Source organism: Lagenorhynchus albirostris, chromosome 1 (assembly GCF_949774975.1).
Source record: "Lagenorhynchus albirostris chromosome 1, mLagAlb1.1, whole genome shotgun sequence".
Lineage (NCBI taxonomy): Eukaryota > Metazoa > Chordata > Mammalia > Artiodactyla > Delphinidae > Lagenorhynchus > Lagenorhynchus albirostris.
Window position 1 is genome coordinate 150,538,404 of NC_083095.1, and position 17,551 is coordinate 150,555,954.

The following is a 17,551-nucleotide window of genomic DNA, read 5'->3' on the forward strand; positions in this document are numbered from 1 at the left end:
TTGAGATCAGAACACTTGTCCAGTACTTTTATTTCCATTTTACATGTGATCAAACTGAGACACAGACAAACTAAATGCCTTGGTAAAGGCTGTGCAACTTCTTTGTTGCACAAGGAAGCCCCAACGTGGGGCTGGAATCCATTTCTCCACATGAAGACTCAGCATGAATATCTGTGAATACTTTACTACTCCTAAAGCTTATGACTGAGCAGTTTGATTCTAGACAACAAGCCCACCCTGTTCGTGCCCTTACCTGTGTTATAAAAGATGGTCGATTCAATGGTGCAGTTTTTGAAATAGGTATCAGTCGATGTAACGTCTTCAAAATAGCACTCGTCAAATAAAGTGTCCTCAAAGAGTACATGTTTAAAGTACATCTTTGTGAACCTGTGGGAAAAAATTAGCCCCTGAATGATTCATCCAGGAAAAAAAAAAAAAAAAAAGGAGACTTGAGACTCAGATGGAAAACACAGAAAGGCAGAAAAAAGGAGAACTGCAAACCCAAAGGTGCTGGAACGTTATTTTCAACCCAGACTAATTCCCCATTTCTTCACTGTGTGTTTATAAATGGGGAGGGGCCTCAGGACAGTGGAAGCTGATGTCTAGTCCAGGTACACAGCCTGTGGTTCCCATATGCAGGTTCATGGACCTCCTACATCAGAATCACAGAAATGTGAAACAGTGTGAAATGAAAATGTTTATAACATCTCACTATAGGAGTTTTAAAAACATGAATACCCCTCAGATGGTCTTAGAAGGTTTAAAGGCAGTAGATGTGTGAGGGCCTCAGAATCTTTGTTGAACCAAAAAAAGTGGGGAAATGGGCACTTTCATCCACACTGTTGGTAGAACATAATTGGTGCAGCCTCTTTGGAGAGGAGTTTTGCAAACTTTTAAATGTACAATCCCTTTGACCTAGGAATACCACCTCTAAAAATTCATCGTACACATACTTGCTCATGCATTCAAAGAGACACATTCACTGATCTTCATTGCAACATTGCTGATAACAGCAATGGATTACTAGATAGATAGACAACAGATAGATAGATGATAGATAGATAGAGAGATAGAGAGATAGATACCATACAGTGGAATGCCACATAGCCATTATAATTATTAGGTAGATCTATATGTCTTAATATGGAACCATCTTCAAGATATATTGTTAACTGAAAAAATTAAATACAATATGGTGTTTATTGCATGTGACCATTCATGTAAGAAAGGATATGGCACATATGCCTGTAAATGCATAGCATATACCTGGAGAGTGACGCAAGACACTGGCAGATGTGGTTGGCCCTGAGGAGGTACAATGGGGGTTGGGCATGAGACAAACGTAATTTTTTCTTTATATCAAGTGTACATAATACTTTTTTACTTAAAAATAAAACAGTCAATAAGAGGTAAAAACCCCTAGATGATTATGAGGTGCAGCCACATTTAGGAGCTGCTGCAAGACTCCAACTCCTACATAAAAGAAAAGAACAATATTACATTTAAAAACATATACTGACATATATTAACATCATCCCCTATTGGTTACATTTACCAAGCCTGGTTAAACTTTTAAGCAAGAAACCTTTGGCTACGGCTTCATTTATGAAGAATTACAACCCGTTCATTCATCTGTCTATTCATTTATTTAGATATCCAGTCTTCAGCAAATACTTACATAGCTTTAGGTGTTATGAGTACAGAGAAGAAAGACATGGTCCCTGCCCTCAAATCTAATGGGAAAAAAAGAAGCAAACAGACAACTACAAGTCAGTGGGAATCACAGGGACAAAGGTAGCATGGGGCGCTGAGGGTCATTGTTCCTCTTTACAGCCACCAGATCATTCAATCCATGACCACATGCAATGCGCAGTGCCCCTTACCCTTTATGCTCGGTTGTGTTCTGCTGAGAACGCTAAGCTAGAGCCACCTCTCATTAGCTTCTGCAAAAAGACCTCCCACCCGATAAGAAAGCCTGGGTCAGTGCTTCTCAAAGAGAAGTCCCCAGACCCCTTGCATCAGAATAAAATGGGAGGTTATTGTGAAAGATACAGTTTTCTACATTCCATCCTGGACCTCTTGAACTAAGATCATCAGAGGAAGATGCCAGATTATTATACTTTAGAAAATGTGAGAGTCACTGATCTAGGAAGCCAAAGTGTTTTCAACAATTTTTCTTACGGTTAAATTTGCTGCAGACTTTTAAACATCAGCCTCCAAAAGTTATCACTGGACTCTTCTTATTTCCACGGAAAAACTAATCAGTAAGCCTTTGTTACAGGAAGATGGCTCTGATGTCAAAATTAATGTAATTTGTATGCTGAATGTATTTATTGAGGAAAGCTATTCCTGGAGACTGTCTCAGGTCTTTGCCCTTCTTAATATATCCTTCTCTTTAATACGGTGATAGGCTGGTGATGTGGCCTTCGGTGGTATTTTAATGTTCTACCAAAAGTGGGTGAGAAAGCAGAGCCATAAATCATAATAGGTCTGACACAGACAGACCTTAAAACGTATCTCCAAGTAAGTTATAAAAAGCCAAAATCAGAAAAGAAGAGATAAAAGGAGAAAGGACCAAGGCATATTTTATGAGTCTTTTACATAAATCATCTCCTCCAATCTCTAATTTATATACTAAACTGGTCCAAGATTCTTCATTCAGGAGATTTCAAAGGCTGAAAGAAAAGTTAATAAAAGTATCTTGTGGAACTTTTCCTTTAAGGAAGCAGAAGCTATTGGCGAAAGAAATAAAAGAGTGGACTTAGGACATGGTCATCTTATATCTCCAAACAGTTGAAATATTATTTCATGGAGAAGCAGATTTATAGGATGAGAAATACTGGTGCTAATGTCAACCAAACAGACTCTCTAAGGACATGTGTTCTTGTGCCTCAGAATATAAGGTTGATACCAAAGTTGAATAAGAACAGTATAAGGGGGTTTCCCTGGTGGCGCAATGGTTGAGGGTCCGCCTGCCAATGCAGGGGACACAGGTTCGTGCCCCGGTCCGGGAGGATCCCACATGCCGTGGAGCGGCTGGGCCTGTGAGCCATGGCCGCTGAGCCTGCGCGTCCGGAGCCTGTGCTCCGCAACGGGAGAGGCCACAACAGTGAGAGGCCCGCGTACCGCAAAAAAAAAAAAAAAAAAAAAGAACAGTATAAGGGAAATATACACCAATCTCATGTAGATGCAAAAATCCTAAATAGAACCTTAGTTCTATGGGTTTTAGCAAACGTATGATGAGATGTATCCATCGTCATGGTCTCATGCAGACTATTTTCACTGCCCTAAAAATCCTCTATGCTCTGCTTATTTATCCATCCCTCTCCCATAACCTCTGACAGCCACTGATCTTCATAGTTTTGCCTTTTCCAGAATGTCATATAGTTGAAATTAGACAGATGTAGCCTTTTTTAGAGGGGCTTCTTTCACTTAAGAATGTGCATTTCAGGTTCCTCAATGTCTTTTTATGACTTCATAGCTTACTTCTTTGGCCCTGAATAATACTCCATGGTCAGTATGTACCACAGTTTATTTATCCATTCACCTACTCAAGGACATCTTGGATCATCACTGGATAATATGGTAGTTCTGGCAGAGGGTATATGGGAAATCTCTGTGTCTTCCTCTCAATTTTGCTGTGAACCTAAACTGTTCTAAAAATAGTCTTAACAAAATAATAAGTTGAAACCCAATTTGAAATATTTGCACAAGTTTTTTGTAAAAAATAAAGGACATGTACGTTGCCTCCAAGTTTTGGCAATTATGAATAAAACTGCTATAAACATCTAAACAAACAAACACAAAATTAGTAAATCAAATTTGTCAATGTATTGATTGCCATTTTAAAAAATTCACACTGGGGGCTTCCCTGGTGGCGCAGTGGTTGAGAATCTGCCTGCCAATGCAGGGGACACGGGTTCGAGCCCTGGTTTGGAAAGATCCCACATGCTGCGGAGCAACTAGGCCCGTGAGCCACAACTACTGAGCCTGCGCGTCTGGAGCCTGTGCTCCGCAACAAGAGAAGCCGCGACAGTGAGAGGCCCGCGCACCGCGATGAAGGGTGGCCCCCGCTCGCTGCAACTAGAGAAAGCCCTCTCACAGAAACGAAGACCCAACACACCCAAAAGTAAATAAATAAATAAATAAATTTATTAAAAAAATATATATATCACACTGAATGATTAAGATATATCCCAGGAATCAAGTATGGTTGAATACTGAAAAAAAATATTATTTTAATATATCATATTAATAGGTCCAAGGAGAAAACAATATGATTATCATAATAGATGCAGAAAAACGTTTGACAGATTCAATACACTTTCATGATAAAAACTCTCAGCATACTTAAAACAAAAAAGAATTTCCTTAACTTTATAAAGGAGGCCAAGCAAAAACATACAGCAAATATCATACTTAAAAGGAAGACACCCAAAATGCCCCCACTGAAGTCAGGATACCCATTAGCATGGCTTCTATCCATCACCAAACCGGATGTCATAATCAGCACAATATTGTACATCAGCTACACCTCAATTAAAAATAGTTAAAATAAAAGAAGTAACTAGCCTAAAAGTAACAAAACTAGTTGAAACATTTATAGTATGAGAATTATACATTCACATCTATAAACTAGTATGATATTTACCTAAAATTTAAAGCACACAAAAGAATGCTGTACAATGTTTACTGATACATAAATATATTGGAAAAGTATAAAAACATACATGAATGTAAAACACCAAATTTATGACCGTGGTGATCATCACTCCTCAGGAGGAAGAATAGCATCAGGAAGGGCAACTGAGTGAGTGATGTTTAATCTATATTAAAATCTGAAGTCAATGTAGCATAGTTTATGATTTTACAAAGCTAGGTGCTCTGAATAGGGTTGTTGGTGTTATTCTCTATTCTCCACATATTTGATATATTTCATGATGGAATAAAAAGGAAAAGAAAGGAGACAAAACAATTGTTATGGGCAGGTGATAGGCTGGTATAACAATAACAAGGGGAAACTATTACAACTAATAAAAGAGCTCGGTTAGAGACAAAACAAACATCCTCAAATCAACAGGATTTCTATTGATCTGCAATAACCTGGGTAAATGTCTGATGGAAGAACAGCAATCCCATTTTCAGTAGCAAATTAGTTGTAAAATATTCAGGAAGAGGCTCTATAAGACCTATGCCGGACCTAGATTAAATCACAAAATTTTGCTGAGATATTTTATTAACTCTGAAGCCTGATGGACATTACATATCAATCTTATGACTTTCAGATGTGGAATCAGAGGCTTAAACAGGTTGGTCAGAGGTGGCTCAGCTATTTACTGACCCATCAAGGCTTGGAACCCAAGTCCCTCAAGCCTTGGCTACTTCCTCAGACCTGAAGCCAAAAGGTACATTTAACACATTTCCCACCCTTGCCAGCTTCGCAGAGATTTACTGTCCTGAAACACACCCACTGCAGATGAGGAAAATTCCTACTGATGCCTCACTAAAAAATGCTTTTAACAGTGTGGGTAGCATTTCATTGCGATGTGTGAAATCAACCTTCTCTCTTCTAGATACGCATTTGCTTTCTTTCTCTCTGCTCTCCCTGCTAAAAGTAATCTTCCCCCATGTGTGATAGTCAATAAAGTAAATAATTTTATTTAAATTTTTAATCAGCAAAGTGTGGATAAAGTCTAAGGGGGAATACTGGTATGAATGGGGACAATGCCCCATCCAAGCTAAAGAACTTAAAGAATTTAACTTTCCAAAGAGGCTCAAGGTTTCCAAAGGTGGCATGTTTTCTAGTTTATGACCAGCAGATGGCAGCATAACTCAAGAAAAGAAACCAGGTTCAAGTCCTCAGATTAGTTTCAAAAGTTCCTAATCTTTTTCCAAGGAGAAAAACCCCATTTTTATTCAAATAAATTGCTGGGGTAAAAATTATGAGCTTCAAGTGACAGTGGTATCCCCTGGTTAAAAAACTGAATTACATATATATGACAAATTAAAATGAACTCATTGCAACTTCTGAAGGAATTTAATAATCACACAAAAACATTTGTATGCATTTGAAACACAGAAACATGGTAGAACACCTGTGTGTGCAGAATATTTACATCCACTCCCAGACAATCATTGGCCTGCTTATGCATTTGCAGACCCTTAACAATAACTCTATTGTTCCCTGGGGTCCTGGTTCCACAGATGAGGCCACCGCCTTCCTCAAGCCTTAAGCTTTGGGAGGCTGGGATCTTTTAAAAGGACAGGGTGGAGCAGAAGTTCCCATTTTCTGTGTAGCTAAGTCTTAGAACTCCAAAACCTACTTTTAAAAATCATAACAGCTCTGGCATTGCAATTAACTTTTTAATGCAGAAAGCACCATGTAAAACAGGGCCTTTGCAGGAATGCAGAGTTTCCCAGTGAGACGGTATTTGTAGTTGTCAAGGTCATAGGTTGGAGTCCGAATGCATGAATTGGTGAGGGATATTTCTAATCTATTTACGTTAGCTGTGTGATTTGGGCAAGCAACTCAACCTCTCTAAGCTTGTTTCCTGACCTGTAAAAGAGAAAGCACATTTCTTGCCTCCTGGAGTTTTTGTGAGGATTAAACGAGATAATCTCTGAAAGGCACTTAAGGAAGCACCTGGCACACAGAAGTGTCATTACCATCATTATTATTACTAACACCACAATAGAGTATCACTGAACATTGGAAACGTCATAGATAAGGTCTCTTTTAGTGAATTTGTCTCTGCAGGGAATAACAACATATCATGGGTGACATCTAGCCATCCATAATGTCCCTTAGTTTTCAACATTTCCAAAGCGTTCTAATAAAGAAGGGCAACACTTCTTCCTTGGCAATGCCAACGCAAGATCTCTGGGCTTATATTGAAGAGCCCTGACGGTGAGAAATACTGGGGAGAGTTGCCATCCACCAACCACTAGCCTTCGAGCTGCCATCCCTGGAGTGGCCACTCTCAGCAGATTCCAGGAACCGAAGTGTCCCCAAAGAGAGCATGTGCATACATGGGCACGTGAAGGTGGAGATGTTTGTGGCTGAGCCTCAGCATTTAAAAAAATCATCTGAATTCCATGTCCACAGATAGTCGGTCCTAACTTCCCTGCCCCAGGAGCCTTATACTTGTAGAAATAACATTCCCCTTTTTTTGGCCACACTTTCTTTCTCATCCTAAATAACAGTGAACATTTGCTAACGTCTGGCCAGTAAGAACATGTGGACTAGACTGCCCAAGCCACCTTCCTTGGACTTCACCCAGACATACATTTCTTTCTCACAGTCACGGTCATGGCCACTTAGACACACAGGTGGGTGCAGGCTGGGGAAGTAGAACCGAGTCGGAGGAGAAAATTCATGGTGATAATTCTTGCACAGACACATTAACCTGGGGGCAGTTTATACCACTGACACTGGGCTGTGGTGTTTCTGGTGTATCATGCCCTCGACTGACCCTGTGAACTTGCTAAGGATAATTCAAGGAGGGAAACAGCAGAGGTGAAAATGCTCAGTTTAGTGGAGCATGTGGCCTGGAGGAAATTGTCCTGCCCTGACCCATTTGGGGTCTTCAGAGGGCAACCTCAAAGCGGTGTTCTGAAAGCCCAACAGGCTGGACTATCCACCTCAGTGTCCCAGGAGTAGGAAGAGGAGGAGTCAAACAGATTGAGGAGGATGTGGGCGGGACTTTTCTAACACTCCACTCATTTTTGCCCCAAAGCACAACAACATTCTTGATGACAATGGGCCATGCCAATCGTCGCTTGGAGGTAATGTTAGGCGAAAGAATAACATAAGATAGTGTTATATTGGCCTCTGGATTTGCTTCTGAAGAAGCATCCAGAATCAGAGAAAAAGCTCAACAGCCAGGCTGTGAGTTGGTGCAGGACCTCACTGGTGAGAGCTCTGGGACCTCTTTCCAGGCAGGCATCACTGAGGGGCTCTCTGCGCATCACCATTAAAGATGCGAGGTCTCAGGAGAGATGATTTGGTTGACCCTCCTTGGATGAATCAACCTTAGGCAGGATGACAGGGGACAGCACAGTACAGACAGAGCCACCAGGGGCACTGTCGAGTCTCTGGCAGCCATGGTAAGCTGCAATGCTCCACCAGCCTTGGAGCTCAATCCTCACCATATTGAATTCTTATCTTCCCAATGGCTCTCTCCCCAAGACAGTCCCCACACACAGCCCCCTTGATCTGAGGAAAGCCCATGGTCTCCCACTTACTTGTCATTCACAAGTTTCCCACGTTGGTGAATCTGATTTTCCATTGTGAAGTTGATTGTGACACCATACACGTGCTCATCGTGAAATACCTTCATTTTGGACTTGTATGCTTCATCTTGAAAATACCGGATCATATCAGGGAACCAAACTGTCAGTCCATAGTAACTGTAATACAGAAGACAGAATATTTGAGCAGCAACACCATCAGAGACTGCATTCAGGACTTGATGTAAATCAAGCCCATTTTAAATGTATCAGTATGGTTCATTAGAAATATCTAGTAATATAACTCATCATATTAATAGGTCTAAGGGAAAAAAATCATGACTACATCCATAGGTGCCAAAAAGGTATTTGATAAAAAATGACATTCATTCCCAATAAAAACAATAGATTAGGAATTCATGGACGCTTTCTTAGCATGTAAAAATATGTATATCTCAGCTCAAAAGTCAGGATCTTTCTTAATGAGGAAACACTGCAGTCATTACCACTAACATAAGAAACAAGACCAGGATATGCATTATCAGCACTACCATTTAACACTATGTTGCAGGTCTTAGCTAACTCAGCTACTCATGAGAAAGAACATAGGAATATAAAGTTGCAAAGCAAGAGGTAAAACTATCTGGAGGGCAGACAGCAGAGGCAAGAAGAACTATAATCCTACAGCCTGTGGAACAAAAAACGCATTCACAGAAAGATATACAAGATGAAAAGGCAGAGGGCTATGTACCAGATGAAGGAACAAGATAAAACCCCAGAAAAACAACTAAATGAAATGGAGATAGGCAATCTTCCAGAAAAAGAATTCACAATAATGATAGTAAAGATGATCAAGGACCTCAGAAAAGAATAGAGGCAAAGATTGAGAAGATGCAAGAAATGTTTAACAAAGACTTAGAAGAATTAAAGAACAAACAAAGAAAGATGAACAATACAATAACTGAAATGAAAAATATGCTAGAAGGAATCAATAGCAGAATAACTGAGGCATAAAAACGGATAAGTGACCTGGAAGACAGAATGGTAGAATTCACTGCTGAGGAAGAGAATAAAGAAAACAGAATGAAAAGAAATGAAGACAGTCTAAGAGACCTCTGGGACAACATTAAATACAACAACATTCACATTATAGGGGTCCCAGAAGGAGAAGAGAGAGAGAAAGGACCCAATAAAATATTTGAAGAGATTATATTTGAAAACTTCCCTAACATGGGAAAAGAAATAGCCACCCAAGTCCAGGAAGTATAGAGAGTCCCATACAGGATAAACCCAAGGAGAAACATGCTGAGACACATAGTAATCAAATTGGCAAAAATTAAAGACAAAGAAAAATTATTGAAAGCATCAAGGGCAAAATGACAAATAATATACAAGGGAACTCCCATAAGGTTAACAGCTGATTTCTCAGGAGAAACTCTACAAGCCAGAAGGGAGTGACATGATATACTTAAAGTAATGAAAGGGAAGAACCTACAACCAAGATTACTCTACCCAGCAAGGATCTCATTCAGATTTGATGGAGAAATCAAAAGCTTTACAGACAAGCAAAAGCTAAGAGAATTCAGCACCACCAAACCAGCTTTACAACAAATGCTAAAGGAACTTCTCTAAGTGGCAAACACAGGAGAAGAAAAGGACCTACAAAAACAAACCCAAAACAATTAAGAAAATGGTCAAAGGAATATACATATCGATAATTACCTTAAACATGAATGGATTAAATGCTCCAACCAAAAGACACAGGCTTGCTGAATGGATACAAAAACAAAACCCATATATATGCTGTCTACAAGAGACCCAATTCAGACCTAGGGACACATACAGACTGAAAGTGAGGGGATGGAAAAAGATATTCCATGCAAATGGAAATCAAAAGAAAGCTAGAGTAGCAATACTCATACCAGATAAAATGGCTTTAAAATAAAGAATGTTACAAGAGACACTACGTAATGATCAAGGGATCAATCCAAAAAGAAGATATAACAATTATAAATATATATGCACTCAACATAGGAGCACCTCAATACATAAGGCAACTGCTAACAACTCTAAAAGAGGAAATTGACAGCAACACAATAATAGCAGGGACTTTAACATCTCACTTACACCAATGGACAGATCATCCAAACAGAAAATTACTAAGGAAACACAAGCTTTAAATGACACAATAGACCAGAGAGATTTAATTGATATTTATAGGACATTCCATCCAAAAACAGCAGATTACACTATCTTCTCAAGTGCGCATGGAACATTCTTGAGGATAGATCACATCTTGGGTCACAAATCAAGCCTCAGTAAATTAAGAAAATTGAAATCATATCAAGCATCTTTTCTGACCACAACCCTATGAGATTAGAAATCAATTACAGGGAAAACACGTAAAAAACACAAACACATGGAGGCTAAACAATACAGTACTAAATTACCAAGAGATCACTGAAGAAATCATAGAGGAAATCAAAAACCACCTAGAGACAAATGACAATGAAAACACGATGATCCAAAACCTATGGGATGCGAGAGGGCAGACAGCAAAAGCAAGAAGAACTATAATCCTGTAGCCTGTGGAAAAAAAACCACATTCACAGAAAGATAGACAAGATGAAAAGGCATAGGGCTATGTACTAGATGAAGGAACAAGATAAAACCCCAAAAATACAACTAAATGAAGTGGAGATAGGCAACCTTCCAGAAAAAGAATTCAGAATAATGATAGTGAAGATGATCCAGGACTCGGAAAAAGAAGGGAGGCAAAGATGCAAGAGAAGATGCAAGAAATGTTTAACAAAGACCGAGAATTAAACAAAAAACAAATAGAGATGAACAATACAATAACTGAAATGAAAACTACACTAGAAGGAATCAGTAGCAGAATAACTGAGGCAGAAGAACAGATAAGTGACCTGGCAGACAGAATGGTGGAATTCACTGCTGCGGAACAGAATAAAGAAAAAATAATGAAAAGAAATAAGACAGCCTAAGAGACCTCTGGAACAATATGAAACACAACAACATTCACATTATACGGGTCCCAGAAGGAGAGGAGAGAGAGAAAGGACCCGAGAAAATATTTGAAGAGATTATATTTGAAAACTTCAGGGAACGAAGATAGACAAGATGAAGCGGGAAGTTTATAGCTATACATCCTACCTCAAGAAACAAGAAAAATCTCAAATAAACAATCTAACCTTACACCTAAAGGAACTAGAGAAAGAAGAACAAACAAAACCCAAAGTTAGCAGAAGGAAAGAAATTATAAAGATCAGATCAGAAATAAATGAAAAAGAAATGAAGGAAATGATAGAAAAGATCAATAAAACTAAAAGCTGGTTTTGAGAAGTTAAACAAAATTGATAAACCATTAGCCAAAATCATCAAGAAAAAAAGGGAGAAGACTCAAATCAACAGAATTAGAAATGAAAAAGGAGAAGTAACAACTGACACTGCAGAAATACAAAGGATCATTAGAGATTACTACAAGCAACTATATGCCAATAAAATGGACAACCTGGAAGAAATGGACAAATTCTTAGAAAAGCACAACCTTCTGAGACTGAACCAGGAAGAAATAGAAAATAGGAACAGAAAAATCACAAGCACTGAAATTGAAACTGTGAATAAAAATCTTCCAACAAACAAAAGCCCTGGACCAGATGGCTTCACACGCAAATTCTATCAAACATTTAGACAAGAACTAACACCTATCATTCTCAAACTCTTCCAAAATATAGCAGAAGGAAGAACAGTCATTCTACAAGGCCACCATCACCCTGAAACCAAAACCAGACAAAGATGTCACAAGAAAAGAATACTACAGGCCAATATCACTTATGAACATAGATGCAAAAATCCTCAACGAAATACCAGCAAACAGAATACACCAGCATATTAAAAGGATCATACAACATGATCAAGTGTTGTTTATCCCAGGAATGCAAGGATTCTTCAATATACGTAAATCATCAACGTGATACACCATATTAACAAAATTGAAGGATAAAAACCATATGATCCTCTCAGTAGATGCAGAAAAAGCTTTTGAAAAATTTAACACCCATTTATGATAAAAACTCTCCATAGAGGGAACTTACCTCAACATAATAAAGGCCATATATGACAAACCCACAGCCAACATCGTTCTCAATGGTGAAAAACTGAAAGCATTTCCACTAAGATCAGGAACAAGACAAGTTTGCCCACTCTCACCACTATTATTCAACATAGTTTTGGAAGTTTTAGCCACAGCAATCAGAGTCGAAAAAGAAATAAAAGGAATCCAAATTGGAAAAGAAAACGTATAACTGTCCTGTTTGCAGATGACACGATACTATACACAGAGCATTCTAAAGATGCTCCCAGAAAACTAGTAGAGCTAATCAGTGAATTTGGTAAAGTTGCAGGATACAAAATTAATGCACAGAAATCTCGTGCATTCCTATACACTAATGATGAAACATCTGAAAGAGAAATTAAGGAATCACTCCCATTTACCACTGCAACAAAAAGAATAAAATACCTAGGAATAAACCTACCTAAGGAGACAAAAGACCTCTATGCAGGAAACTATAAGACACTGATGAAAGAAATTAAAGATGATGCCAACAGATGGAGAGATATACCATGTTCTTGGATTGGAAGAATCAACATTATGAAAATGACTATACTACCCAAAGCAATATACAGATTCAATGCAATCCCTATGAAACTACCAACGGCATTTTTCACAGAACTAGAACAAAAAATTTCACAATTTGTATGGAAACACAAAAGATCCTGAATAGCCAAAGCAATCTTGAGAAAGAGAAGGAGCTGGAGGAATCAGGCTCCCAGACTTCAGACTATAGTACAAAGCTACAAGACAGTATGGTACTGGTATAAAAACAGAAATATAGATCAATGGAACAGGATAGAAAGACCAGAGATAAACCCACACACATATGGTCACCTTATCTTTGATAAAGGAGGCAAGAATATACAGTGGAGAAAAGACAGCCTCTTCATTAAGTGGTGCTGGGGAAACTGGACAGCTACATGTAAAAGAATGAAATTAGAACACTTCCTAACACAATACACAAAAATAAACTCAAAATGGATTAAAGACCTAAATGTAAGGCCAGACACTATCAAACTCTTAGAGGAAAACATAGGCAGAACACTCTATGACATAAATCACAGCAAGATCCTTTTTGACCCACCTCCTGGAGAAATGGAAATAAAAACAAAAATAAACAAATGGTACCTAATGAAACTTAAGACAACACTCAGAATGGTAGAAAATATTTGCAAATGAAGCAACTGACAAAGGATTAATCTTCAAAATATACAAGCAGCTCATATAGCTCAATATCAAGAAAACAAACAACCCAATCCAAAAATGGGCAGAAGACCTAAATAGACATTTCTCCAAAGAAGACATACAGATTGCCAACAAACACATGAAAAGCTGCTCAACATCACTAATCATTAGAGAAATGCACATCAAAACCACAATGAGGTATCACCTCACACCAGTCAGAATGACCATCATCAAAAAATCTAGAGACAATAAATGCTGGAGAGGGTGTGGAGAAAAGGGAACCCTCTTGCATTGTTGGTGGGAATGTAAATTGATGCAGCCACTATGGAGAACAGTATGGAGGTTCCTTAAAAAACTAAAAATAGAACTACCATACGACCCAGCAATCCCACTCCTGGGCATATACCCTGAGTAAACCATAATTCAAAAAGAGTCATGTACCACAATGCTCATTGCGGCACTATTTACAATAGCCAGGACATGGAAGCAACCTAAGTGTCCATCGACAGATGAATGGATAAAGAAGATGTGGCACATATATACAATGGAATATTACTCAGCCATAAAAGGAAATGAAATTGAGTTATTTGTAGTGAAGTGGATGGACCTAGAGTCTGTCCTACAGAGTGAAGTAAGTCAGAAAGAGAAAAACAAATAGTGTATGCTAACACATATATATGGAATCTAAAAAAAAAAAAAAAATGGTTCTGAAGAACCTAGGGGCATGATAGTAATAGACAGAGACGTAGGGAATATACTTGAGGACACGGAGAGGGGGGAGGGTAAAGCTGGGATGAAGTGAGAGAGTGGCGTTGACATATATGCACTACCAAACATAAAATAGATAGCTAGTGGGAAGCAGCCGCATAGCACAGGGAGATCATCTCGGTGCTTTGTGACCACCTAGAGGGGTGGGATAGGGAGTGTGGGAGGGAGACGCAAGAGGGAGGAGATATGGGGATATATGTATATGTATAGCTGATTCACTTTGTTATACAGCAGCAACTAACACAACAATGTAAAGCAATTATACTCTAATAAAGATGTAAAAGAATAATAATAAAAAAATTTTCTTAATAAAATACAAAATTTTTAAAAAAGGATCAGAAATTTCCTAGTTGTAGAAGCCACTAGAGTTGGTTGCCTGTTACTTAGAGCCAAAATCATCCAATCTGACACAGACTCTGTAAGTTAGAACCAACTGTAACCCTCAGTGTATAGATGAGGCACCTGAAGTGCGAGGAAATTAATGAACTTAAGGAAGACAGAGCTTACCTTAAAGCCATGGTGAACCAGACCACAGCCAGAATCAGTGTGTTCATCCTGTAGGGCCCCATCACACAGTACAGAGCATTTTCCCAGACCTATAACACACAGAAGAGATGGGTTGTTAAAGGCAGAAACTTGTGACTTGGAAGAGCTCATTTTTAATATTTTCTATTAAATTGCCTAGGAACCCATTATCTTCCAGAGGCAGCAATTCTGCTCAAATAACAAGGAAAGCCTCTTCTCTTCTTACTGGCTGGTCTCAACTTCTAACCGTCATGTAGCATCTGGGAACACAACAATGCTCCATGCATGTGACAAAAAGCACACGGAGTGGAGATGTCAAGGCAGTGAATAGCCTTGAGCAGTGAGTTCTGCTCCCCGCCAGTGGGAATGGGTGATATTCCAAACATTGAACCACCTTTTACACCAGGAAGGTTATCCAGGCTCAGGAGACTCTGGCCATTGACTGCCTCAGTGTTCAATAGTTGATTCACCTCACAGGAGCCTTGCCCTTCAAGAAGACTTTCTCAGAAATCACCAACAAATCTCAAAGGGGTCATTTCTTTAACCCACTCCTTTCTTCCTATGGATTATTTAATGAGAAGGTGCTAGAGAGAAAGGTTTTTACTCAGACTAGACATTGCACCTACATTCAAAATCTCTGCCTTGGGAAGGAAGAACAAAGGAAAGAAACGAAGGTCTATAGTTTGTGGCTCAAGGGCTCACAGGTAAGCATGGGCTAGGACCCGAAAGTCCCTATCCAAGGTAGCTTCCTGCCCACCACACTGTCTTGGGCTGATGGGGGTGTTCAGGATCTCTATTCTTCATCCACTGACGTTACAGATTTCCATAGAGCCTCCCTCTCAACAACCCCAGGTCCCCAGCTGTACCTGCTTGAAAGTGGTCTTGAATCTGACTAGCCAGCGCTGGTACCAAGTCCCTGTTGAACTTTGGATCTCAATGAATTCATCCATTTGCTTGGGAGTTTTAATGTTGGAAACCTGTAAAGCAAAGATTGGCTAGAGAATCTTAACCCCACTTTGACTTTTCAATTTTTAGTTTAATGTAACTGACTTTATTAACTTACTTAAGGCTAGAGGAGCTTTCGGTGACCCTACAGTTCAGTAATTCTTAGCCAAAATTGTACATAGCATCTCTTAGGGATCTTTCTCAGGTGGCTATGTCCCACTGCAGACAAAATGAATCAGAGTTTTTTCACTCAATTATGGCTTTGGGAAATACACTGAATTCCTGTTTATATCTGATTTGCCCATAGTAGAGTTGACTCCACCTTAAAATTCACAAGTCTATCCTTAATGGATATTAACATCACAGAAGTCTAGAACCCATATAGGCAACAGTGTGTGTGTGTGTTTGTGTGTGTGTGTTAGGAAAGGGGGTTTGCTATGCAAGACATTTTTAAAACACAGCAGAATAAAAGACATTATGTCCTCCTTCTGCACAGCAAAGGAAATCATCAACGAAATGAAAAGGCAACTTACTGAATGGGAGAAGATACTTGCAAATCATATATCTGATAAGAGACTAATATCCAAAATATAAAAAGAACTCATGCAACTCAACAGCAAAAAAAAAAACAAAACAAAAAGATCCAATTAAAAAATGGACAGAGGATCTGAATAGACAGTTTTCCAAAGAAGACATACAGATGGCCAACAGGTACGTGAAAAAAAATTCTCAACATCACTAATCATCAGGGAACTGCAAATCAAAACTACAATGAGATATCACCTCACACCTGCTAGAATGGTTATTATCAAAAAGACAAGAAATAACAAGTGTTGACCAGGATGTGGGGAAAAGGAAATCCTTCTGCGTTGTTGGTGGGGGTGTAAATTGGTGCAGCCACTATGGGAAGTAGTATAGAGGTTCCCCCTAAAATTAAAAATGGAACTACCATATGATCCAGCAATTCCACTTCTGGGTATTTATCCAAAGGAAATGAAAACACTAACTCGAAAAGATATCTGCATTCCCATGTTCACTGAAGTATTATTTATAAAAGTGAAGATATGGAAACAACCTAAGTGGCCATCAACAGGTGAATGGATAACAATGTGATACACACCCACCCACGCAAACACACACACAATGGAATACTACCCAGCCACAAAAAATTTAAAAAAAAATCTTGCCATTTGCGACAACATGGATGGACATCGAGGGCATTATGTAAGTGAAATAAGTCAGACAAAGACAAATACTTTATGATCCCACTTATATTTGGAATCAAACAAACAAAACAGAAACAGAAAACCAAGTTCATAGATACAGAGAACAGACTGGTGGTTCCCAGAGGGGAGAGGGGTTATGGGTGGATAAAATAGGAGAAAGGCATCAAAGGTACAAATTTTCAGTTATAAAATAAGTCATGGGGATGTAACATAGAGCATGGTGACTATAGTTAATAATACAGTATTCATTACTTGAAAGTTGCTAAGAAAGTAAATCTTAAAAGTCCTCATCACAAGAAAAAAAAATGTTTGTAAATGTGTGGTGACAGACGGTAACGAGACTTATTGTGGTGATCATTTTGCAATGTATACAAATAACTGAATCATTATGTGGTGCACCTGCAACTAATATAATGTTATCTGTCAATTATACCTTAATTTTTAGAAAGAGAGAGAAATTATGTCTTCCTTGCTACCCCTGGTTTTCCTGGAGGAAATCAAAGAGATAGGGAATGGAAATAAGGCTGTATATCTCAGG

General features: G+C 38.8%; 1 protein-coding gene across 3 annotated transcripts in view; it reads right to left on the reverse strand.

The window, feature by feature from the left end:
- The window catches only part of SV2B (synaptic vesicle glycoprotein 2B), a 76,641-nt gene that overhangs the window by 10,965 nt on the left and 48,125 nt on the right, over window positions 1–17,551 (reverse strand). For all 3 annotated transcript variants that reach the window (XM_060170607.1, XM_060170597.1, XM_060170617.1), the window contains 4 exons: window positions 15,709–15,819; window positions 14,825–14,913; window positions 8,245–8,409; window positions 254–387 (listed from right to left, as the gene is read on the reverse strand). In XM_060170607.1, the coding sequence (XP_060026590.1) occupies window positions 254–387; window positions 8,245–8,409; window positions 14,825–14,913; window positions 15,709–15,819 (499 nt within the window). The remainder of the gene's footprint in view (window positions 1–253; window positions 388–8,244; window positions 8,410–14,824; window positions 14,914–15,708; window positions 15,820–17,551) is intronic.